The sequence below is a fragment of the Antedon mediterranea genome, chromosome 3 (genome assembly GCF_964355755.1).
Source record: "Antedon mediterranea chromosome 3, ecAntMedi1.1, whole genome shotgun sequence".
In the NCBI taxonomy this organism is placed as follows: domain Eukaryota; kingdom Metazoa; phylum Echinodermata; class Crinoidea; order Comatulida; family Antedonidae; genus Antedon; species Antedon mediterranea.
The window spans coordinates 11,623,175-11,650,030 of record NC_092672.1 but is presented as its reverse complement, the minus strand read 5'-3'; the positions used below and the strand labels follow the sequence as shown (position 1 = coordinate 11,650,030).

At 32.7% G+C, this 26,856-nt stretch overlaps 2 protein-coding genes across 3 annotated transcripts; both read left to right on the top strand.

Moving 5' to 3' along the window:
* The first annotated feature begins 4,221 nt into the window (after nucleotides 1-4,221).
* On the top strand, nucleotides 4,222-13,895 carry LOC140043575 (lysophospholipid acyltransferase 5-like). The gene is made up of 12 exons (XM_072088096.1): nucleotides 4,222-4,406; nucleotides 5,388-5,495; nucleotides 5,704-5,810; nucleotides 6,463-6,594; nucleotides 6,963-7,070; nucleotides 8,504-8,686; nucleotides 9,218-9,304; nucleotides 10,483-10,649; nucleotides 10,798-10,945; nucleotides 11,525-11,683; nucleotides 12,185-12,282; nucleotides 13,026-13,895. The coding sequence occupies exons 1-12, from the start codon at nucleotides 4,322-4,324 to the stop codon at nucleotides 13,075-13,077; spliced, it is 1,434 nt and encodes a 477-aa protein (XP_071944197.1). The 5' UTR covers nucleotides 4,222-4,321; the 3' UTR covers nucleotides 13,078-13,895.
* A 1,473-nt stretch (nucleotides 13,896-15,368) lies between these two features.
* LOC140044886 (uncharacterized) lies at nucleotides 15,369-26,608 on the top strand. Of its 2 annotated transcripts, none has more exons than XM_072089581.1 (12): nucleotides 15,369-15,800; nucleotides 16,143-16,437; nucleotides 17,306-17,673; nucleotides 18,332-18,391; nucleotides 21,160-21,316; nucleotides 21,757-21,857; nucleotides 22,429-22,605; nucleotides 23,157-23,218; nucleotides 24,011-24,208; nucleotides 24,817-24,932; nucleotides 25,347-25,416; nucleotides 25,904-26,087. In XM_072089581.1, exons 1-12 carry the CDS (start codon nucleotides 15,489-15,491, stop codon nucleotides 25,944-25,946), a joined length of 1,959 nt encoding a protein of 652 aa, XP_071945682.1. In that variant the 5' UTR covers nucleotides 15,369-15,488; the 3' UTR covers nucleotides 25,947-26,087. The 2 variants fall into 2 exon arrangements, with proteins under 2 accessions (XP_071945682.1, XP_071945681.1); XM_072089580.1 differs by having other exon boundaries at nucleotides 15,381-15,800; nucleotides 25,347-25,501; nucleotides 25,904-26,608.
* Nucleotides 26,609-26,856: the final 248 nt, after the last annotated feature.

The window sequence follows — 26,856 nt, the reverse complement described above, 5'->3', positions numbered from 1 at the left end:
TCGCTTGTGATTGGTCAATTCAATTGCGTTGCGTTACGTCCTTGCGTTGCGTCGCCAGTGGGAACCCCGCTTTAGTGGTTAAACTGTTGTTACGTTAGTGGTTAAAGCGTGGTTCCCACTAGCGACGTAACGTAACGTAATCTACGCAACGTAAGAAAATGCCCTTCCAATCATTGTATTTGCCCCCGCCAGTGTGAATTCAAACCTGCGATGTTTGCAGAACTGTTGCGTCGTCGGTTCCCACTTGTGATTACGCAATACATCACTTTGTGTCAATACGTCGCTGCGTTGCGTTCTAGTGGGAACCACGCGCTTAATGAAATTGTTACGTTAGTGGTTAATGTTACATTAGTCGTTGATTGTTACGTTAGAATGGCTGATGCAGGCCTATATCGTGTCATCTATTGTGAAAGCTTGGTTTATATTTATGACACTCTGTAGGTACATATTATTATGTGTAAGGAGAATTAAGACTGTACTATGTTATTTGACTATCTTTTCCTTTCTTAGAATTTTGACTATACTAACCCCTATGTGACATGAAAACCACATGAACGGGAGAGATAACTGGGTAATTGCTGACTGGGTAAAGAAAGAAACGAATATAAAATAAAACCCAATCGGTCAAAGCTGACTTCGGCCAAATGGATTCTGTTTCCTGTTTCAGGATGAAAAGCGTGGTTCCCACTAGCAACACAACGTAACGTAACCTACGTATCGCAACATAAGAAAATACCCTTCCGATAATTGTGTTTTCCCCCGCCTGCGCGAAATAAAATCTGCGATGTTTGCAGCACTATATGTGTCGTCGGTTCCCACTTGTGATTACGCAATACAGCACTTTACGTCAATACGTCGCTGCGTTGCGTTACGTAGCGTCCTAGTGGGAACCACGCTTTAACGTTTAACGATGTATGGGGGGTGGGGGGGTGCATTACATCGCCTTAACATGACTGTGCTTGTTTTTCTACCTGTTTTCACATTGAAGAAATCCCATTGTATTTGGTCTACCTAAATCAAATTAGCAAAGTCCTCTTTACACACAATTGGTCTTAGTTTTTTAATATGTCATCCGACGGGAGCTTGTTTCCCACTTGGACGCAATGCAAGGACGTAAGCGCAACGCAAGTAAATTTACCAATCACAAGCGATGGATTATTTGAACTGGTGTTGCCGTCACTCACTTTTCGTTTCGTCACGTCTTACAATCACGTGATGGATTATCCGGACTTTCGCTTGTCATTGTTCAACTCGCTTGCGCGCGATGCGCTTACGTCCTTGTGTTGTGTTCAAATGGAACCGATCTTTATGCCCAGTAAGATTTAAATATAGGCTACGTTTCAGATAATTAAAATACATCTGAAGCGAATTTTGCATAAAGGCAGACAATTTTGATGAATGTTGTATCTTATAACATTCCAAAAAAATTCATATAGCAACACTTACAAAATTGGCTTATTTCAAGATGATCATAGTACTTTACCGCCGATGAAAAATAAGTGGCTTCTTATAAGGATTATTATTATCAATGTTGGCTTATATAAACAATAGTAGACATTTTAAATCCGAAGCTACACTTCTACCACCTTTTTTCAGTCACTTAAAATAAGAAATACCGTGCTTATCCGTAGCCATAACATCGGCGGGGGTTCGAGGCTCACTCACTCCATGGTTCTGGTGGTATAATGCGTGGTTCCCACTGGCGACGCAACACAAGGACGCTTATTCGCTTGTGATTGCTAACTGCCTATAACTTCGCATGTCATTGGTTAAAACGCTTGCGTTGCGTTTACGTCCTTGAGTTACGTTCTAGTGGGAACCAAGCTTTACGAGTCTTCTTGGATAAGGACTATAAACCGTAGGTCCACCAGTGTACACATCTAGCTCGTGTGCACTTTAAAGAACCTAGTACATCTTTCGAGACGAGTAAGGGGTTACCACTGATCACCAACTGGGCCCTCTGGGAGACCAGTCTTTGACTGAAGAGGTCGCCCAGTATAAACACAAACAAACAAACAAACATTTTCGAAAACTGATCAACTTTAAATTTTATTTAATAATCGTCATCCATGTATTTTATACCGGTACCTTATTTTATACAATTTAAGCATAACAACAATATCTCTCAAAGTTACATTATAGGCCTGTTACATAATTACAATACTATAACCACTACTTATTAGGCATCATATAAGTTACTGTAAAAGAAAAGATGTACTGTATTACTAAAATAATTATTGATGTCCCTTTTAGCGATTCCATCAGTCCACAAAAAATGCAAACATTAAAACAAAAAAGAGTTGTTCACAACTTATCAACAACTTTGATTTCCCATTTTCATATGTCACATCCATATCGTGTAAAGTAACATTGAATTCCATTGAAATCATTTCACTGATCGTGTACGTGTCTGTCGTATCTTGCAATTCGTCTCCTCTTAGGCCCACTGATACGGTTCGCACTTGGTTGGTTGTCCAAGTCGGAGGCAACTGAGTAATCGTCTTGTTTTTATGTCTGCCAAACTGTGATGTTTGCAGTTCGGTTTTCTGCAGGACTGTTGGCGTAACGTATTCTGTTGCAACTTCTATAACTGTTACTATTGCAGTTGCCAGTGGTGTATACAGCGATCTGTCAAGAACTCCGCATTCGTAAAATCCTTCGTCGGAAGAAACAGCATCTCGAATAATGATCGCATATTCCGTGGTTTTCGCTACCGTTTGCCTAAGTTTGTTCGGTCCGTAATTACCGTCAGCTACGCTCAGAATAAAAGGGTTATTATCTATGTATCGAATCCAAGCACGGTTTTCACCTTCAGTTTGATATGATATTCCACAGCTTAAATTAAAAGTCTCGCCAACTCGCACGTTGACATTATTTGGAGGTTTGTATAAAAGTGCTGCAAATGATCCAGTTTGTGCTTGAACAGCAAACAGAATATACACAGTTGCAAAACAAAAACGTAACATAATTTTAGATGAGTTTTAACGTAAACTATTCTGGATGTTCTTTTCGGTAAACTAGCTACCGATATCGATAACTGTGGCGGAATTTATGATTAAAAACTGCAGCTGAATGTAGATAATTTACGATCAAAACATGACTGGCGTGCCTATCAATTTAATTTACCTTTATTTATGAGACATGCGAGGTTGATAAAGGGATTTCTTGTTCAACTATTAAGTAAAGGTAGAAAACTATTCTGGAAGACCTGGAAAACAGATGACTAAGAATAAAGATGCGGTAGTGAATAGATTAGATTGTGGTTTCCTTTTGCAATAAAGTTCTATATATAAAACAGTGACTCTAAATCCATGAAATATTATCCTATCCTCTAAGAAGCTGAAATGAGTTTAGCGGGACTATGATAAGGATGTCAACATGTGAGCATGGGGCCTTACTTTCACATTATTGGTAAAATAATTCGAATACACAGAAAATTCCTGATAATAGACATTTTAAAATGAAAATAGGCCTAAACTACTATTTTAGGAGCATAAACATTACAGCACTGGTTATGTCGATTGCAAAATTTAAAGTAGTTGAAAACAAAGTTAATCTGTAGCCTACTATTATTAGGCCTCTTCTTGTTTGCTGTTGTAGCCTACCTGTATGTCAATAAAGTTCAACGATCATTATAACCATGTCATTACTCTTTATGTTTGAAGTTTTGAATGTTTAATTTCTAGAAGTGACCTTGAATATTTCACTATAAATCAATAGGCTTACTTTAGAAAAGTTTTCTAAAACGTGTGTTAAAATTGCTTGCGTGTGTAATTTTAAATGATTATATTTTAGATAATTATCATTAACTCTGGACAATTAGGCCTACAATAAAAAGTTACAGAACAGTTTTTTGGGCCGTACAAGTTTCCAAATTCGTATAATATTATGGTTACGACAAACATTTATTACTGAAAATTGACATAAAACGAAAACTGAATTTATTGGCGACAGTTTTCGAGTTATGTCAATATTCAGTAAAATTGTTATTCATTTGTTTTATTTGTTCATGCATTGCTGGTACAGTAGTCAGAAAATACAAAATAATAAAATGTACAGTTAGTAGGGATTTCCTAACAGTGTACGCAACTTTTTGACGTGTGTAGCGTGTCATATTGTCAATCGATTTGGGAGAGGGGGCGCAATTCATGAAATCGTACGATTTTTTTCAATTGTGTAAACGTAAAGCCCCCCATGCGTGTGGCGTGCTCCCTCTGAACACCTACCTGGCCTATCTACCGTACGTACCTCTACTATCTAGCCTCCTGAGGCCTAGTGGTGGTGTTTTTAGTTAATAAAATTCAATAATTATTTAGCGAAAATGTTGGGATATTTGTTGCAGTATATTTCAAATCTTACTGAAATTCCAGAACCAGGGATACGACTGTTGTTTGCAGTACTGTGTGGTAAGTAGGCCTAGGGCCTTTAACTTTTAGGCTAGGCCGCCTAGCCTATCTAGGCCTAGGCTAGGCCTACTAGGCCTAGGCTAGTACTAGTAGGCCTATACTACTAGGCTAGCCTAGGACTAGCTAGTAGTAGGCCTAAGAGGGCCTAGGCCTAGCCTTTGTAGTAAGCAGGAGCTGAAGGAGGACAAGCCTATCCTAGACATCCCTAGGCTAGGTAGTGCCTAGCCAGTAGGCCAGTAGCACATAGGCCTACTAGCCCATAACATAGATAGGCCTAGGTCTATTTCCATCATATCATAACCTAGCTAGCTAGTAGGGGCCTACCGGTACTAGCCTAGCCTGGCCCTGCTGGGGTTCACACACAGGTGGTGGTGATTAATTAAGCCAAGTTGAGCCGCCATCAGAAAAACGTTTTCGATGAAACGACAAATGCTAATGTCATGATGTTTTTGGCCAAAACTTTCAACTTTTATAGGCTAAATCTGACCGTTTAAGGCAAAAACAAATGATTGTTTAAAAGATATTTTAACTATTCAATCATGTACTTTATTTTAATGTATTTGTATTTTTCGAATCCTCAATATAATATAAGAAAATAAATTGATATACCATATCTTTATATGTTTTAATGGTGGGTCCCGTTTTAATTAATATACAGTAGCATCTAAAACACTGAATTGCATGGTGTACAATTCTCATGGCGATTATTGCTCCATTTGTGGAAAAATAAATCCCTCTAATTTTGGCTACAGGCTTGCAACTAAATATATGACAATATATATAAATTGTGGTAAATTTAACGCAGATCATGACAAGCGAAAGTGCTCAATACAAAATGTAGAGCCAAATATAAATAAATGATAAAGACGCTAGTAAATTACCAACTGAACATTTTATTGCACTACAGGCTGTTTAATGAGTATGAACTCAATCTTCAGGTGCTCGGCTCTGAATATATATATATTTTTTTACATATTTCAGGTTATTTATTGGCATGGTTTCAGAGGGATTTTTTACACGGAAAAAGTTCAACAGTTAAGCATGTTTACTTCTCGGTAACTGGTCTTATTATTTCATACTTCTGCTATGGTATGTATCTTGTAATTTCAAACTATAACATTTTAGTTTTACTTTTAACGGCATCTTGAAATATATAATATATTTATAATTGATTGTGCAGTACAGTATACAACAATATTAGATAATTAAATAATTATTCTATTCTTTGATTTATTTTTATTGTAGATTGTTTGTACTGTTTGTATATTTACAATAATTCTAAAATGTTAATTTTCAGGAATCTACTTGTACCATTCCTTGATTAACATTTTGGCAAACTACTTAATACTTGCGATCTTGGGTGGAACATTACCAATGGTCATCATCTCTTTTACATTCAACCTCGTAAGTATCTATAAAAGCTAAAATGTCTGGCCAACTGAAAATACGGTATAAAAAATACCGTATTTTGAGCAGTTGCAACAGAAACAGGTCCTAAAAGGCAAATGTGTATGTTATATTTCATTTCATTATTTATTTGGTCTATTTGAGTATATACATAACAAAAAAAACTGAAATTGGGGAGACCAGGGTCAACCTAAGTGAACTTAAAATGTTGATAAACAAAAAGGGCCTCAGTTACATAACATGTTACACTGAAAAACAGCATCATACGTATTTAGCCTAAATTATGATTAATAATTACAGATAATTCTATATAAATTCTATACCTTTGTCTAAGGACAAACGTTAGTTAAAGGCACTTTAATATCAAATCAAACAGCTTTTCTTGTTTTTCATGTACTATGATAAACTAATTAAGGTGTGTGTAAAGTATCAGGAAATAATTCTTTTAACGGTATATATCAAAATGCTAAACAAAAAGACTAAATAGGCAGAATTTACAACCATTGTTTTGTATTAATTTACCATGTAGTATTTGTCTTTATAAATATTGAGAGGGGGACTTAAAGGTAACTACTTTTTTATATTTTATATAATTTACTAAATAATTGATGGAAAAGTTTATTAAATTTTATTTTACTTTAAATGTAAGTCATACCTAGTGATAGCCTACCTCGTTGTATCCACTGATGACTATGACATCCTATGGACTACCCCACAATGCATTATGTGTTTACGACTGATTGGATTGGCCTTTGACCTCTATGATGGCCACCGTCCACAGGTGAGTACACTCAATTTATTATCGTAAGTTGTTTTAAATTCAATTTTATTGTGCTAAAATAATAATTTATACTGTACAGAGGTTAAAACAAAACGAAAAATAGAATTTACAAATAAATATGAGGAAATCATCGGTAAAATGTTGCATTAACTTTCTTTATTACGACACACTCTTGGGGTGTAAGCGGTCGGTTCTGTTAGTTGCACTCAATTCGTGATACAAAGGGTGTGAGAAAATCCTTTATAATTATATTTCTTACAAACAGATTTTTTATGTGTGAATATCAAAATTGACAACTTCAATTCCACCTGATTTTGAAATCCTAATAATATGTTTATGAATTTATTTTCTGTGTTTTGTTTATATAGGGAGAACTTTCAAAAGAGCAAAGTCAGCTATGTATCAAAGCCGCACCAAGTCTGTTGGAGATCACCAGTTATACCTTCTATTTTGGGGGCTATTTAGTAGGACCACAAGTATGTTGATTGCAGTCATTGTTTAACATTTGAAATAAAATATTAAGTTTGTAAGAATTATTTGCATTCTATTGCACATAATTAATTCTAATACAGGCGCGATAATATCATTTAGTAGTAGTACAGTACCGACCAGAAGAACCCGTAACCCCCCAATTTGAATGCATCCAGAATAAGTCCAATTTTTTGACGCGTACGACGCTTTTTCGCCAGACGTTCTGGTTGGTACTGTAGTACTAATTACTGGTGTAATTAACGTTCTTGGAGGACTTTTTACATAATCATGTTTTCTTTCAACAATTGCATATACAGTAATTAACCTAGTTTGAGATTTTAATCCACCAATCAGTATTTGTTTTAGTATTTCCTCTAATATTGCCACACCTTTTATGTAGCAGGACATTAGCATAAATAGGTCATTATATTTTTTAGTTTCATCATATTAGGATAAATCATAATTAATAAAGGCCCATTAACACTAGGACGATAGACGATAAATAAAAAAACATAAATTTGTCTAACATAAAACAAAAGACATCTAAACAGTTTACATTCTAGAACTATAGGATAACCCTATAAAGATAATATTTGTAAAAATTCAATTAAATGAGATCATGATCAATATAGTCCAGTCAATCTATGACAAAAAATGGCGTATAACAAAACAAATTGCAATAGTTTCCAAACCTTTTTTATTTGATTCTATAAGCATCTGGGAAGATCATTTCCAAAATCTACCAAAATCAGTTCAGTGAAACATACTTTTTAAGGGGTTTTAAGGTCATAGGGGTCAAATTACACATTTTTCTATTTTGAAAACTACTAGGCGTAGTAAAACTACTAGAACAGTACCATCACGATATTATTGCTCATCATTTGATTGAGTGAATACATTTCAGTATTTTCATCAAAAGCAGCATAGATGGTAATCTTATAGTTCTAGAATGAAAACTTTTAAAATTCTTTTGTTTTATGTAGAAAAAATGCACAGTTATCTATTTATTGGCCATCAGTATCATCCTACTGTAAATGAGCCTTAAAGATGTATTGTCCCCCAAAAACATGAAAAATGAAGATTAATTAAATCAGACTTTGAATAGGTTATTTTGTAGTTTTAATAAAGTTAATCACTTCAGTAGAAAAAAAAAGAAAAAAATCAATGTTTTCACTTATAAAATGACAAAATAAATGGTTAAATTTAACCAAAAATCCATTGGCTGGCAGCCAATTTGACTATTTTTTACTTTAAATTACAGTTTTTTAAGGTAAATACATTTTTTTTCGATCTATTTTTTGGTCAAAGTGGATAACTATTATGTGACATTAAAATGGTATATTTAAAAAAAAAATTGTTAATAATTATTTTTTTCAGGGGGACAATACATCTTTAACGTAAGAATTAATTTTTAAACTATTTTAGTTTTCATTCATAGTTTCCTATGCGACGTTTCCAAGACTTTGTTGATGAGAAGTTTTTGGCAAATTCTGATGGCAAACCTCCAGCTACAACGATTCCAGCTTTGAAACGCTTATTCATGGGAGTTGTGTATGCAATGGCGCACACTATCCTAGGCTCTCTATTTCCTACGGAATTCCTTTCCAGTCAAGAGTTTAACGTATGTAAATAATTTTACAGTCTAAAATAGTGATGTATTAAATCAATTTAAAAATCCATACATTATTTTAATATAAAATAAATAAAGAAAGAATTGTTTGGATTGTTAGGAATCTTTTATATATTAAAAAATCAACAATGTTTAAAATAAATTAGTTTTTAATATTAGGTTATTCCTACCGTACATAGATTACAAAATAATTGCTTTCCTGGCAGAAATATTAAAAACATTCAAAAAACATTTGCCACTTAAAATTTACTCCACTGACTGACTATTTTGCTGATTCAACAATAATAACACTGTAATTGTGAATGAATCAATTTATAGTCGCATTCAGTGTATATAAGTAGAATTTAACTTATAATATATAAAAATTAAAATACTGCCCTGTACTAGATGTACAACTAAAACTCAATCTCCATGTTCTTTTTGCATTGCTAGTGGGAACCACGCTTATCAAAAATTGGATCAGGGGTTGGGGGAATATGATTATTTAAATAATAATTTTACTTGTATTTACATTATTTTTAGGACTCGTCTTTATTCTACAAAATATTCTTTGTTTGTATCTGGGGACGAGTACTAATCGCAAGGTACATATCCATCTGGTTGTTTGCTGTGAGTATATTATTATATTTCGTATTTTGAATTTTTGGGAATTTTCTTACGTTTGACTGATTTATATACTCTCCCTATATAACTCTCCGGAAAACTCTTCACAAACCAGACTCCTCCAGACCAACTCTTCCCAACATTACTTTTTTTTTTACCATTATTAAAATTTCATTATCGGTAGCCCGATGGTGTCCATTTCATCATGCAAAACGAGTAGAGGGTTACCCCGGTGAGCTAAACAGCCCTTGTAACAGGGGATTACCACCTATATGATAGGACAGTGATTCATTTACTTTTGGTAATCCGTACCTAAAGACAATAATAATAAATAAAAATTTAAAAATATATCCATAATAGATTTTTAAGGCGCTGCACCTAAAAGACCTGCTTAATCAAAAGTTCATCACAAAAATCATTTACAATTAATTTAATTTATTTTTGTTTATCAAACTATTGTTAATGAATTTGTTAATGATGCCACGAAGTGACAATAACTGGGTAGTGGTTTTATAAAACATGCGTTTAGTAGAGAGGTTAAAAAAACACAAATATTTTAACTTATTAACGAATATGAATTCACGCTTTCAATTTGTAGGTAATTCAGCTTTATAAACAGTGTAGCTTAATTGTAATCTTATTCATTTTATTCTATTATGTTGTATAATAAAAATAGAATGATATAAAAGATCACTCTCCCCACAAAGCACAGCAGAATGGAAACCAAAAGTGTAAACAAACACTGTAGTGACTCTCTAGGCAGATCAATAAATTTCAAATAGTACAGATATGGTGTCTCTTTGAAATCTTTCTTTTTTTTCTTCTGCATCCGTTTCTCTTTGGAATGTGTTGCCTATTGACATCCGTCAGGCAACTTTCACCAGTGCCTTCAAATCTCTCCTCAAAACCCACCTTTTGAATTTTAAATTTTATAAATTTTTCTGTCTATGTAAAGTGCATTGAGGCTTTCAGCATAATGCGCTATATCAAGTACCAGTTGTTGTTATTATTATTATTATTATTAAAGACATAAAATTCATTTTGTATGTGTAGTGTCTAGATCCAGACTACAACACATAAATTGACCTGACCAAGGTTGGTTCTGGGTCGTCTCAAATCGAACCCCTCCATTTTGTAGTTTCATTTTGTGGCATCGCTTACGAATTGTTGTTTTCTCTTAATAGGAGGGAAGCTGCATATTAAGTGGTTTAGCGTTTAATGGTTATGACGACAACAACAAAGTAAAATGGGACGGCGTTGCAAATGTTAAAATCCGAAAGTATGAATCAAGTTGCGGTTGGAAAGGCTTGATTGAGTCGTTCAACATTAACACCAGCCAGTGGGCAGCAAGGTATCATAATTTTATTTTTGCAAAATAATATAAAATTCTCTGCTAAAATTTTTAAAAATTCCAAAAAACAAAAGAAGAAAAAACCAACTGTAGTAGTTTGCAATTAAATGTTTGTTGATATAATTTTAGAATATTTTTTTTTTTCTAGATATATTTACAAGCGATTACGTTTCTTAGGAAATAAGTTATATTCACAAGCTGTGACATTGCTCTTTCTTGCCCTCTGGCATGGTTACTTCCTTGGTTACTTTGTTTGTTTCTTCTTAGAAATGCTCTGTGTTCAGCTAGAAAACCATGTATGTTGAAACTTTTTATTTAATACTATTTAACAAAAATTTTGTTTTAACCTCTGTCTACACTGTCAGACTTTGTGACAACAAAAATGTGATGTGCCCAAATATGGTAGTGATACATGCACAAATATGGTAGTGATATGCACAAATATGGTAGTGATATGACATCATCATGTCCATATAATATTATATGGGCACATCACATTTTTTTTTTTTTTGTTACATAAAGTTTGTAGACAGAACTTTAGAAATATGGCAAAAACATCACATTTAAAAATCATGATCATATGTAAAACTTTAAGCTCTGTGTACAGTATCAAACTAGTTTGACAATAATTGTGTTATGTGTCCAAATAATGGTAGTGGTATATCGTATCCATATATAAGCATATCACATTTTTTTGTAACATAAAGTGTAGACAGGCTTAAAAATTTTATAATTGGTGACATCCAACTGTTCCTCTGAACAAAGTTGAATCTTTCAATTTCATTTCATTCTCTTTTAATCTCAAAACAGTCCAAAGCAAAACAGAAATGATTAACTTGTCTCCATACCTATTCTTTTGTTTCATCTTTATTTAGGTTACGTCTCTGATTGAGAAAAGTCCCAAGTTAAAGAAGTTCTTCAATAATCCAGTTGTAAAGCCAATATCCTATATCTGTAGTCGTTTTCTAACCACATCAATAATGGGTTATGCACTTGTTGCCTTCACATTGTTAAGATACCATCGGTTTTCAGAGGTAATAAATTCAATTACTTGTACAGTCAGTAATTTAGAGGTTTGAGGGACAGGTGCTCTGTAATATACCAAAAGGCCAATATAGCTTTATTCACTATTCAAACTTCAAATCTATATCCTAAGATTTTAGATAATTAAATTAAATATTTATTGACTATGGTGACCTAATGATAAAGTGTGATTGTTAAATACGACCACTGCAATAGAGAAAACAAGAAAATTTTGGTTCTTCTATAATAAAGATATTATAATACACATTTTTGTACCATTTGACGTTTCTGTTCCCCCTTAATTTATTATGCAGATCATTCCAATGCTCTTTTGGTGCTATTCAAATGTAGTTTGAAAAACTGCATTTTCTTACCACAGTACACCCCCAACAACTCACCTCTCCAGTACAATTCTGGTGCTTTTGATACCCATACCCAATGTGTATGGATATGTGCCTTAATGGGGTTACCTTAATGATTCTGTACCATAATCAATGTTTGTATTATTAAAGGTATACCGGAGCATGTACCACATTTGGACCATTGTGATCTTGGCATGGATACCACTATTTCAATTCGTTCTTAATCCTATGTTTAGAAAACCCAAAAGGTGAGTTAGAGTATAATTATTAGTAATAAAATATTAATGATAAATTTGTTTACAACAAATTAAAATTATTCGGCTTAACAAAAGATGTCAACAAACTTTCTTTAAGTAGATTCTTATTATATTTTAAGTGTATTTTTTATTATTATTTTGTCGTTGGTTGTGTGAAAAATAAATATAGAATTTGTTAATTCTTGTGATCCCATACTACCAAAAGAATTACCACTCTTCCCTGAGAATACATACATTACCTAAAATAATAGACACAGAGAGTTGTTATAAGCCGAAAGGGCATAGAGGGCGTACTCCAGACTGAAAAGTGATTCCAACAGGAGGAACCAACAAGATGGTGGCCGTAATTGTATTCAAAAACATTCTTTGATATAAAAGCAACACAGGCGTATATTACTGCGTACTACGTAGAGCATATCTGATTGGTCGATTGCAGCCCCATCTTGTTGGTTCCCTCCTCCATAAAGAATCACTTTTTGAACTGCAATAACATTGCAGTTTGCAATCTAGCCTTCGATTATAAAATCTTTGAATGTACTGTACCAGTAACATTAAGAGGCACTACTGTAAATACTTACTTTATGAATCAAATTGCTGGTCTCTTAATGTATATGTAAACTAAAACCAGTTAATAATTGCCTGATGTACTCATTAATTCGGACATTAGACAAGTAAAAGCCTTCCGATGTTGATGCAACAATTTTTATTTACTAATTTGTACCTTTTTTTTTTAGTACTGCAAGTCAACCCACAGAAAAGGCTACAGAAGAGAAAAAGTCTGAATAATGAAAATGCAATAAATGTGTTTAGCATTGAAATGCAATCTTAATGTTTGAATTCATTCTCAATTAATTCCTACCTAAATAAATATAATTACATTGTTTAAAATAATCTGTAAGAAAAGTGAATATATTTTGTTCAATTTTAAATATTATTTTCTATAACCAGTGAAATTATCACAATACTAGCAGTGTTCTTCCCAGGATTGTCTCAGCTTGAGAAAATAACTTTTGTAAAATGTTAGTATTGCAGTCATTGGTATTCCTTTCTCTAATGATATTAGTGATATCTACCTTTAAATTACCTTTTAACCTTTTTGAGATTTTATGTAAACAAAAATTGTTACATGTTATAATTTCTTTTTCTCACACCCTGAGTAAAGCAATTAAATAAATGCATGTCTCTAAATTGCTAAGGAGATCCAATTGAATTCCATTGAGAAAAAAATGTTCCATTGGAAAGATTAGAGAATAAACTCTGTTCCATTGGGAAGAAAATGAACTATGTTCCATTGGGAAGAAAATAAACCATGTTCCATTAAGAAGAAATAAACCATGTTGCATTGGGAAGAAAATAAACCATGTTCCATTGGGAAGAAAATGGATCATGTTCCATTTTGAAAGAAAATGGACCATGTTTCATTGGGAATAAAGTGGACCATGTTCCATTGGGAATAAAATGCATGGTAATCAAACAAGATTTTGAGATGAACCAATTGGAATTAGATGTTAAAATGAAGAATAATTTTACGAATTTTTGCTGTTCATAAAATTGTGTATGTGTTATGCGCGATTTGAACGATTTGCGCAATTTGAAATTGCGCAAAAAAATCCTTGCGCAATTTGAAATTGCGCAAAGAATTCTTGCGCAATTTAAATTTGCGCAAGGATTTTTTTGCGCAATTTCAAATTGCGCAATCAACTTGCGCAATTTCAAATTGCGCAAGAAAATCTTTGCGCAATTTTAAATTGCGCTGCACAATTTGTAAATTGCGCAAGATAGTTCTTGCGCAATATGACACCTTTGCGCAATTTGAAAACGAACTGTAAATTTTCAAATTGCGCAACAAAATTCTACCAGACAATCGGTATTATAATAATTTATTGGAAACTAAATAACTCAAAATAAAACATAATAAATGCGAAGATAACATGTGTATAATATAATAAATACATAACATTTATTATTACAATTAAATAATACTATCACTGTAACTTGAAATAAATCAAAATAAATGTAAAAATTGAGTTTTTAATATTAGTTTAAGCTAGGCCATGTAACCTAGTCAGTATCAGTAGTCCAGACCCTAGCTAGGCTAGAGTAGTATAGCCGGCCGCCCGCGCCGTGCCCGCCTGGTGGAACACCACCGCTTCGTTTTCCTTCGTCGGTTCTTCGACGGTATGCTAACTTATAACAATATTTATCTTTAATTTTGAATCATTAGAAATTACTATAAAAATATGGGTGTGCATGATTTCACAATCTGTCGAAAAAACTTGCGCAATTTGCAGATTACTTGCGCAATTTAATACGTTGCTTGCGCAATTTGAAACACATGTTTCAATTCAAATTGCGCAAGGATTTTTTTTGCGCAATTTCAAATTGCGCAAATCGTTCAAATCGCGCATAACATATGCACATTTTTAGTCTCAATCCTAATAACATTCAAATTACTACGTACCTGCCAGCGAAGTTTTTTTCAACTTTTTATGCAAATAATGCAACTTTAGTATTAAAATAGTTTGTGTGTCACTCTCTTTGTAGCTTAAAAATACTTGTGAATATGATAAGTGATAAAGTGTCTTAAAAGCATAGGTTGAAATTACAGTGTATTGTAAATTTTTATTGTGTCTAGTTTTTATTAGTGTGTAGTGGTTGAACAATAAAATACATATATTGAACCTATAATAAACTGTTGATTTGTTGTTGGAATGGTGTATTGCATGAAATTGCTAAACTCATTAATGTGATATCGTGGATTAGATTTTCTCTCTCTCGTCCCGAATGATAGAATACAAATTATTTTTATTATTTCTCTATGTTGTGTGAACATACAAATAGCTTAGTACTTGAAGATAGAAAAGTACAAATTGTTTAAATTAATGAATTACCAAAACAAAAAGTGTGCTGCAAAAAAGGAACTCACTTTAGCCACTCTATAAAAACCTCCATGCCGAAATTAATTGTATTATTCAATTCAGTTATACTAAGATAAGAGTGGACTGGATGATTCGACGATTAATAATAGTTCAAAGTACAGTAGTATTAAACGCCCGAACGCGTGCACGGGAAAATTGTCCCATGTGGCGTTCCATAAGATTCAACGGCGTTTTTTTGTTGAACTCTTTTGTTTTAGTAGCTACTCCTCTCTCTGTGATCTCCGCCGAAATTTATGTTTTGGTAATTGTTAAAAAGGTATGGCTCACAATATAGAAATATCTATACATAGTATAGAACAGGCCGAAGAACTGTATGGTAGACTTAGCAAATATTTATCTGGCGTCAGCGACAAAGATGGTGAAGTACCGGAGAAAAAGGCTAGCCGCTTGTATGAGAAAGACAGGCAGATTTGGGACGAGATTGCAGGCTTGTGGAGGTTTCTGAAGTGCGAGGATGTGAGGGACGTTTCTGCACGAACTGCTGAACTCAGTAAAGACAGCAACAGACAGAAGATCCAACACTATTTTATTTCAAGTTTATCAAAATATTTGATGGAAAACCATACTGGAGTTAGTCACCACTTTATATTTTGTTTTTTTATATTTAGTTGTGTTTTCTGTGTTGAGCTTTCTAAATTCTAGAGTAGTTCAATGATATTTATGAAACGCCACTGGCGCTAAACATAATGACTGGACTGCTTTTGCATATTGTGTGTGTAGGCCTAGTACCGACTCTATGAAACTATAGTCATTTTGTTCCAAGTTAAATCAGAAATAATGTTAAATTCAAGTTTGTTATCAAAAAGGCTACCGAGAGGAGCATGCAATAGCTTGTAACATGTATGCTCTGTGCCCTGTGGGATGTGAAATCAAATTTCGTTATTAAACCATAAGTGTATTTCTATTTCATAGCTGTTCAACGGTAACAAAGTAGTACTCGCAATCCTGTTAAAACTTGACCTCATGTCGGATGTCATACAGATTCTGAAACTTCGACCAAATAGTGGAGCTATGATGAAATTTGAATCCAGTGTATCTAAAGAGGGAGACCATTGGCTCAGTGTGCATTATCACTGTATCAGAATTTTTAGCTTCCTTTTAAATGCGTACTTAGCTAGAGGTTGTGATGAACCAAAGTCCAGGAAGGGTATCATTAAATTGATGGAGAAAGAAGGTGGTATTCAGATACTTCTCAAATGTGTTGAATGTAAGTAAAACATTAAACAATGATTATGCTGAAAATTGTTTATTGGAAAAATGTCTAGTATATAACTGGATTTTATTTATGCTTTTTTTATTTATTTAAGTTTCTCCTTTGTCTACTGTCCCAAAATTAAATCTCACTATTTTTAATCGATGGTGCCAACGTTTGAAGCTAGTGATCACAGATAATACTACTGAACTATTCATTTCTTTTACAAAAACTTACCCAGAAAGATGTGAGAAATATTAGACAATTGACAGTGTTCTAACAAAAGGCCATTGTTTAGTCTTAACAGTATGATGAAATATAACAAAAGAAAATATTTACAATTCAGTATTATTTTTACTTGTTATACCAAATTATCCATGCTGTATCAAATATTTTAAATATCGGTCACTGCCCTCTTTTCAGGCTACAACAAAGACTATAAAAAAAATCTGCAACATGAAACCCGACACATATACGAGTCTATGAGGCCAACTTTGATTTTTGCTTGAAGAAATAAGTTTAAAAAAGTAGAATTATGCAAATTTATGCTCCATTTTCAAAGGCAAAAAATTGTAAAAAATTATTTGTTATGTTCCTTGATGTAGTGTGGTGCTATTTTGTGGTTAATATTCTTGCCTTTCAATCCTAAGGTCCAGGGTTCAATCCCGACCTATTTCCAAGATTGTAACTCACAACTCTTTCAACTCCACTCTCTAAGCCTCAAATAAAAAAAAAATACTTTATTCATCCTGTAATTGGCAAATTACTTGCTGTTAGATGCACATGAAATAAATTAGAAAAGACAAATTTTAAGTTAAACTTTCCATTTTCAGTTTATTTACTGTAATCTGCACTTTTATTTACCATTTTTGTTTGTTTGCAGCATGCATGAATTCAAAATCTGATACTTCTGCCTACATAGTTCCTGGTGTGTGTGCTATTGTTGCCCTGTATGATATGTTTGACATAGCACCACAGGTTTTTGGCAGGGCGCTCACATCAGCCAATGGAATCCAGACACTTGGTTACTTCCTATACAGAGATAACGCATTGAAGCTTCTAAGTAAAATCTACCAACGTAAAAAGCTTTACCAATTTGAAGAAAAAGCAATGATGGACTCGCCTATATACATCCTACCACGATCTGACTTTGGAAATCTAGAAATGGAGCCAGGTCTAAAGGATATGACTTCAACAAAAAATCGATGGGCGTATTATCTTCGTATATATTCTATGGGAATTTTACAAATGGTAAAATTATGATTTGTTGTTTGTTTGTTTTTTTTTTTGTTCTTTTTTATGAATAGTACACTATTCAGCCTTTGAGCTCATATTATATGTATGAAACGCCATATGTGCCAAAATATTTATGTTTTTACTAATTTCAGTCTAGAACCACCAAGACTAGTGTTTTTACATGCATTTGTTAAAATCAGATTATGCTGAAATTTTCTTCTTCACTAGCAAGTTTTACAAATCCAATAAACTATACTTTCATGTGTAATTCAGAGACCTTAAAATCCATGATCTTCCAAAGTTGTTGACGTGGAACCTTCAACAAACCAGGTAGCTTTTAAATTGCAATAACCGTCGTCTGGAACCCTAGAAACCGCCTGAACCATGTCAAGGAATAAAGGAATTGGAACTGGACCATGTTTACCCCCGTCCTATCCTTCACTAAATGTCCGTTTTTTCTATTTGTTCAGTATATGCATTTTATTGAAAAGTTGAATTAATAAAAATAAAAGGAATCACATCCTACTTAAGTACTTCTCAACCCACATGCACACAATATATTAACATACTGTACTTGTTCCTAGATCGTCATTCGTATCAAAAGCGTCCTTTATTTAAAAAAAATTTGAGCCACTACAATTTATTCTTTTACATTTCTTTTTATTCATTACAGACTATTGCAGATGATGATAGTGCCAAAAAATTGTTAATGGAAGATAAACTATGCATGAAGGTAAGTTAAATATTTGTATTTAAAGTTTACCGATTTTGTTTCATAATCATATATAAATATAATATGTACATACATAAATGATTAATTTCAAAAAAAGCTATCTAGATTTTGCTCAATTTGGGTTAGCATAACATTTTGTTTTTTGTAGGCCTTTAAATGAAATTAAGCATATTAATGTTTATACTACCTGTACCTACTATAAAAGGTAATTAACTAACGTGATAGTGTATACATTTGGCAGTCAATTTGGACTACATTGAGCAGTATTGAGTAGTATTAAGTGTTACTTTCGAGCATTGAGAACGTACAAGCTTGTACAGTAATTTTTAATAATGCCTTACTATTCAAAAACAGTTTTTCTGTTGAGCAAAAAGGTTTCTGAGGGTAATATGGCAAATACATTTTTTTTCGCGCCGCGGCTCTAGCCAGCTATGTCCCAGGAGGACACATTCATTAATAAGCTGTTTCATAGCGGTAGCTTTAGTATCTAAGGCTGACAGTTTTGTGAATTTGGAAACTCGACTATAATTTATAGGTAGCTGCTGGACCCAAAAAACGTCTGGGAGAAGAGAGTCTATATGAAAGCCTTTGCTGATAATACAGTATTATTGAGATGTAGACGGAAATCTGTAAAATCTTGTTTAATAAATAATAACTTCGTTTTTGCTGTCAACCAGGCCGGTATTATAATAAGTCACTGTCAAATAATCATTCGATAATGGTCAAAACTTTATTTTGGCTCTGTCAACATAAAGGGAAGTATTTACAATGACTTTCTTTTTTATGACTGTCAATCTAGGCCAATGTTATAATTCAAAATGAAACTCCAACCTCTCTAATCAAAAGATTGAACTCGAAAACGGACCGTTTTTTTGAATTGGGTATGTTGAAACATTTCAATATTCATTTAAAAAAGTACATTAATTATGGTATTGATCAGTGGCTATAGAGGCGTAAAAACCCTCGGTCAATATCATGTAAAATGCACTGTGGAAGGGTCATTATTAAGACTGCAAAATTGGGCTTATCAACAAATAAATACTTTCGTTCAAAATGTAAAATCAAGGCTGAAAAATTGGACTTATCAACAACAAAATATTTTATTATTAGACGCGATAACATCAAGGATAATCAGTATAATTATTAATATAGCCACTGTTACTAGTTTTATTCTACATGCTAAAGTAAATAAAAATCCACTAGAAAACAAGCAAGTCTGAATGTTATGCTTATTAGCCATTCTATGTTTGTTACTGTAGGCCTATGATTGTTTGCAATGTCCACATATTATTTCCGTGGGCATATCCATAGTGTATCACTCACAAAAAAGACGTGTGAGGTTCTTTCTTTAGATTTTGAAGAATGATTTGTGTTACAGGTTCACACAAGAGTCAAATGCTCAAGATATCAGCTAACGCCATGGGACCCTTGGCTTATCAATGAATAATAAATACAGTACTACTTTCGTTCAATTGAAATCGGAATCTGACCGTTTCATTAAATTGGGTGTGATTAGGCCTAAACATATAATAATTTATTAAAAAGGTACAATAAAAACAAATGCAACAGAGGCGTAAAGAACCCACGGTCAATATCATGTAAAATGTATATGTTATAAGCACTGTGGAAGGGGTCATTATTATTAAACTGGAAAATTCGGCTTATCAACAAATAAATACTTTCATTTAAAATGTAAAATAAGAATGCAAAATTGGGCTTATCAACAAATAAATACTTTCGTTCAAAATGTAAAATAAGACTGCACAATTGGGCTTATCAACAAATAAAATACTTTTTTTCAAAATGTAAAATTAAGACTGGAAAATTGGGCTTATAAACAAATAAATACTTTTTTCAAAATTTAAAATTAAGACTGGAAAATTGGGCTTATAAACAAATAAATACTTCCGTTCAAAATGTAAGAAAACATTTTTTAAATATAATCCTTAAGCTTTGTCTATACTATCAAACTAAATATGATGTGCCCATATTATATAGACATGACGATGTCATATCACTACGATATTCGGGCATATCACTACCATATTTGGGCACATCACACTTTTTTTGTTAAACTAGTTGGGACAGTGTAGACACAGAACTATGTGATCGAAACATAAGTCGGAATTGGACTGACGCGATTGATTTAATTGGGTATTTTTATTAATGTAATGATTCATTAAAAACTATACCGATACGCGTTTGGTATTGATCAATGGTGCAAAAAACCCTGAGAAATAATGTTATAACGCGATTTGGTGATAGCTTAGCAATAATACAACCCATATACTATTATTATAAATACCTATTACAAATCCATTCATATAACTTTTGATCGCGAACCGAAAATGTATAAATGTTATTCTACAGACAGTAATTATATATTCAAAAGCCATATTATTATTATTATCAATACCTAAATGCGATAGTAATAACCACATACATTATTCCCAATACAAGTTTGTGCGTTTAATTCTAGAAAGAAACGACTGTGCTGACAGGCCAATGACATAAATCACAAGTAAAGTCCCAATTGTTCACTTGCGTTTTGATTGGCCGACCTATTATATTAGATTAATGAAGACTGTTCTTACAACTGCCCAGTCAAAAAGTTACGCGGCGTTTTTTGTAAGAAATATTTCTTGTTTTAAGTTTTTTTATCACCATTTTACCCATTTTTTATACAAATTTATATCTACTGACTTTGTGTTATATTTTTTATTTGTTTATTTATTTATTTTAGTTGGTTTTTATCTTTAAAACTACAGGCAATAATGGATTGGTTTAAATGCCCACAGCGCAACCAACGAGACCAGTTGATCGTTGGATGTACTACCAAACTTGTATTTCATCTCGTTAAAAATCGTGAAATGGCAAAATTATTGATTTCTAATTATTACCTATTGAAAGTCCTAGAGGCTGTTGGTAAGATATTTTTAAAACAAAATATTAATATATGTACAGTAATACATAATAAAAGAAAAGTAATAGAAAAAAAGAAGGTATTATTGTACAGTTATGACCTTTCAAAAATAGAAAATTGAGGATGTGATTTAAACATTGGTCTATTCTACTGTGGTGTTTTGAGCAGATAATCAGCAGGTCTAGCTCCTTTCTGTGGGAGAATTTACTGCATTTAATTTAAATGTTATGTATAATGTGATCTATTTTCAATTCAATTTCCAACTGTTTACAAAAGTGTCCTAAATAGAATGAATGTGCTTTTCTGAAAATAAAATTGTCTGTTTATTATATTAGTATATAGTTGAAATTTTGGGCAAAAAAAATCAAGCATAGAGTTTATTTTCTAATAAACTAAAAACAAATAATATATTAAAAACAATATTTTGTGTTTTTCTTTTTAGTTTTCTTTCCAAGTTCTCCTGTCATCATCCGTGGATATTTGGAGATTATATCATGTCTTTTGAAAGATGGATCAGTAAAAGATAAAATATTTGAAAGAGAAGTATGATTTTGTTTATATAATAATAGTGTGTAGACTCGTTCATGCACGAATGAGTCCCAATATTAATCTTATAAGAATTCATTTTTATGCATATAATCTATTAAAATGATTATTTAATACCAATGTTTAATCTATTCTTACCTTATGACCTCAATGTATTCATAGAACAATTAGCAGGAAAAAATCTAACCCTATTGTAAACTCGATTTCTATTTTCATACTGTAATTAACCCTTGGCAGATCTAGAGGGGGAATATAACATGTGTTATCTTGCCATGTTTATTAGGGGATTTTAACATTGACCTTCAAAACATCAGTCAAGACACTTTGTCAACTTACTAGTAATCCTTCCTTTTAATCCACAAACCCATCCGTATTACACAAACCTCCTCAATGTTAATTGATAACATAATTACCAACAATATTGAATTCCCTAATATTAATGGACTGATCTACAGCGATATTTAGTGACCACCTACCAATTTTTAATATTACATCACTTTCTACTAATTCCAATCAGACCAAGTGGATTTAATACCCCTCAATAAACATTCTTTTGTCCTTTCTGTAGGAACTTGTGTTTGCAATGAGTAATTTCGTATTTTCAATTGATGAGACTCTTCGTGATTTGGCACTGACAAATTTTCAACAAGTTAACAGGACAACTGACGAAGGCACATACAAACACCTTTTCAAATATTTTGGACCAAGGGAAATATATGATTATCCTTACACGTTCACTAAGACAGTAAGTAACAAATTCATCAACAGTTGGTCCTTCCATGCTGATTTGTATACAGGGCATTCCATATGACAATACTATTTTATTTGAAAACATATGCCCCTTGCACAAATTGTTGTTCGCACTGTATTTTATTCAATGTGAGACAATGTATTCCATTTATTGGCACATATTGCCATTTACATACGGATATTAAACCATGTGAACCATACATAACACCTGTAACATTACATATGCTTGGTCACGCCTGCATAGGCAACCTATGCGCGTATCATTCACAAACTTGTTGTAAAATATGTGCAATTTCTGAATGTGAACTGCATGCCACATCCTACAATGACACATACGGTACTTATTACTGCAACCATAGCATGCACCTTGTTGTGCACAGTTCACAAATTATTCACAAATTTCCACGATGCAATGCAGTGCAGTGTGGTACTAACATTCAACATGGCTTTACAACAAATAAAACCCTGGTCCCTAATTTTTTTTTTAATATTGTACTTGCAGCAGTTGACAGAAATTAATCAATCTGATTTCTTTTTTTTTTCAAGAAAGAAAAATGGAATAGTCCACTGATGGATTACAAATCAAAATTAAGCAGTGCAAATAATAAGTGAGTATAGAAATATTGTCTACAAAATATTAAAATGTCTAATGATTATGCACAACTTTGGAACTACATAAGTAATCCTGAACACATAAGACTTGAGGGTGTGATTTATTAAAGAATACTGCTAACATCTACAAGTAACCAGTTAAATTGTGGTTGCGAGGATGGGAGTTCAACCCATTCTCTGGGACAATTTCCTTTGAAAAGAACCAGAAACAATATAATAGAGTAGCATCCTTCTTTGAGGGGATACTGTCCTGTGAGACAATTAACAATTGAAAATATAACACTACCACCACACTACAACACTACATATAAGGCCACCAACTATCAAGGAACATTTGTTGAATCTCAAGGTGCCCCTTTAATTTGAATACAGTAGAACTGAGGGACATATGTAAAACATGGGATTTGTAAAATCCAAGTTGACCTTAAATTGACCCCAAATACGTAAGTCGTAGCTAAAAAGACTAATTCGCCGTGTTTGCGATGTTTAAATAAAGTTTTATAAATAAAACATCAATGTTTATGTATTTTCTATCAATAAAACAGTCACCGCTGTGTAGAGGGAATGCATGTGTGTGGCTTGTATCATAGCCATGGCTTTGTGGTTGGTTGTTGATAAATTGCGCCCTCAATGTAAGAAAATACCACTACAGTTTTATGTATTAAAATTATGCATACGTAAAATCAGGGTACTTAAAACAAAGGATTTGCTGTAGTAATTATGAATGTTCTTTTTTTTTATATACACTATATAAATAACTATATATCAAATTTACTTGAATCATTAAGGTTTTTTACGGACGAGACTGCTAAGGCAGAAGGATCTCAAGGTTTAAATCGTGCAGAGTCTGATAGGCTGAAAGAAAAAGGCAACCAACTGTTTAAGGATGGAAAATATAAATCTGCTATGAACGCATACAGTCGAGCTATAACCTTGTGTCCATATGTAAAAATCAATACACAGGAAAATGGTAAACCTTATTTATGGTAAGAACATTGTTATTACAGTTGAGTTGAATCATATCAGAAATGTTATTTCACACTAGGTAGAATATATCATTGTCATTGGATTGGTTGATTTTATTTTCACACAACCATGTGATGTTACGTGAAATCAAAAGCTATTATATTGGTTGATTTCATATAAATTGAGGTAAAAAATGTGATACAGTAGTCAAGTGTGTGTCATCTATTGTTGCTCTTCACCTCTGTCAATATCCAATCATCAATTTATGTGGCCTTTGACATCCAATTCAGAATAGAAAGAGCGGATTTTGTGTTGATGGCCAAAGCTGAAATTTAATATCTATACCAAAACAATAGTGGTTGAATGTGTATTATACATATCTGGCCTTAGTGAAATTAACTAAGACATAATAATATGTAGAGATTACTGTAGCTATTGCGCAGTATGTTTGTTTAAGCACCCCATTAACATATTCTTCTTAAAATGGATAAGAAATCATAAATGGGTTATATGACACAACCATGCTAGAACTCATATTTCACACTGTTTTCTTTCTCTTTAAAACAATTGAACAAGTCCTACCTTCAATTAAAGTTTACCATTTCATTTATTATTATTATTATTTCAGGGAAGATTTACGTGTAAAAATACTTAGCAACAGAGCTCAATGTTACCTAAACCTTAAGATGCATAAAGAAGCCCTGGACGACTGCAACAGAGTAATTGGCTTATGTGGACATACAGGTAAGCGTTGACAAGCTTCCATTGACCTTTATTAAGGGTTATCTGTAGATAATGCTGTCATTCAATAGCTGAACGGTTAAGGGTGGCATAGCCTAAAATCAGCACAGGTTCAAGGCTAGTCTGGATCTGATAGAATCCTGGTTTACTAGTACAACTCTACCACTATCATGGAAGTGATGTTGTGGTGGTTAATTGACACCGAGAAAGACATTTTTTGTGGAAATAAAGGTTTTTGCATGTTGTACACATGGCCAATGCACAATTCAGCCCAGATGTTATTTCCCCTTTTGAAAATGGGAATTTGTTAAATAAAATTATACTAATACTAATAAATTTAGCTTGTATTATTACTTGTATTATTTATACATATAATAATTGCAATAATGTTTATTGTATCGTAATTTTGCATTACAGAAACTGAAGAGACTGGTCTCACAATGTTGAAAGCATTTTACCGTAGAGCACAGACTCTATACAAACTTGGGTATTATCATAGATCCTTAGCTGATATATACAGATGTATTATACTTGATAACAAAAATTACAAATTTAAAGACTTTTTAGGAAAGGTATGTAAACAATGTATCAATGTTCCATTATATGAATTGCTTGGTGGTATCAGGGTGTCTGTAGCTGCTGGGTTCACAGAATCAGTTGTTCTTGGTCATGTGGTAACCAATAATTTATGTCAAGCAAATTATTTATTTTAATGGTTGGTCTTGATGGACAACCAAATTGAATACAATAGTACAATTCAGTCTCAATCTAAATTTCGGCCGCCACAGGTTTTCGGCAACCAAGACATTGAGAGAACAACCAAATCTCTGACACTGGTTATCCTTTTGTTTCTGCGAGGCCTTTATTTACCAATCGCTTAAGTGGTATTCACTTTAAAAATACAGAATTTTTTTAATTGAAAAATTGTTTCCTCTTTAGCCTAGAATCACAAATTTTAAATATTTTTTTTACAGGTATTGCTTCGATACCGAAGACGTTATGGTCCGGAGATTTTAATGAATTGCGACCAGTGTGGTGGTGGTGAAGGAAAGTTGCGACGTTGTAAGCGGTGTACAGCAGTGTATTGTAGCCGTACCTGTCAGGCTAAGGCGTGGGGAAAGTGCCATAAAATACACTGTGATGAGTTTGCTGAAGAATTTCCCAATTTTGGAAAATAAAAAGCTTTTAAAAATCCTTTAAAACAATTTTAAAGATACATTTGTTTTTTATAAAATACCATATTCTACTTTTGTGTTTCTTGATCTTGCATTGCAACCAAAATTGTGGTTGATATTCTAAATTTTCAGTTGATTTGCATTGTGATGTAGCAGTAATATGAGTGTACAAAGATGTGTTCAAGTATAGCTGTTTGACCTTTAAAACATTGACCAATTGAAATCTTTAATCTACAGATCTGATAATGCATGAATATTCATTATTTAAAATACAGTAAACTATTTGACACTAACAATAAATAATTTTCCAATTTCCAATATAATTTAAATGCATTTATGTAGAGTACTTAATTTGAATAGAGTAAGACAATATGTTAATATTATTATTTTTGACATTGTCAAATGTTTGTATTTTGTTGAAATAGGAATAGTTACTCTTATTGTAGACTGTAGAACCATTATTTTAGTATTAGTTTATAAGCTGTATACACTATAGTGTTCCGCAAGCAGATTTTAAAATGTTTTAAAATAATGTTGAAATAAAGTAGTCTTAAAAGAATTATGTCTATATTACTTAAAGATGTATTGTCCCTTGAAACAAAAAAAATGAAGCTCAAAATATTTTAAATTTAAATTGGCCATATCAAAGTAATATTTAAGTTTTCACTTTAACACAGTTCATCTTGAAAATTGTCAAGAGCGAAAGTAAACAAAGATTTCAAACCAAGAGTATGCATTATGCATGTTAATTA

Excerpts from the sequence above, each read along its gene's own strand:
- LOC140043575 (XM_072088096.1), top strand. The coding sequence starts at position 4,322 with ATGTTGGGATATTTGTTGCAGTATATTTCAAATCTTACTGAAATTCCA. Across the intron at positions 5,811-6,462 it reads TCTCTTTTACATTCAACCTC|TCATACCTAGTGATAGCCTA; the intron begins GTAAGTATCTAT and ends TTTAAATGTAAG. Across the intron at positions 11,684-12,184 it reads GATACCATCGGTTTTCAGAG|GTATACCGGAGCATGTACCA; the intron begins GTAATAAATTCA and ends GTATTATTAAAG.
- LOC140044886 (XM_072089580.1), top strand. The coding sequence starts at position 15,489 with ATGGCTCACAATATAGAAATATCTATACATAGTATAGAACAGGCCGAA. Across the intron at positions 16,438-17,305 it reads ACTTCTCAAATGTGTTGAAT|CATGCATGAATTCAAAATCT; the intron begins GTAAGTAAAACA and ends GTTTGTTTGCAG. Across the intron at positions 24,209-24,816 it reads AATGGTAAACCTTATTTATG|GGAAGATTTACGTGTAAAAA; the intron begins GTAAGAACATTG and ends TTATTATTTCAG.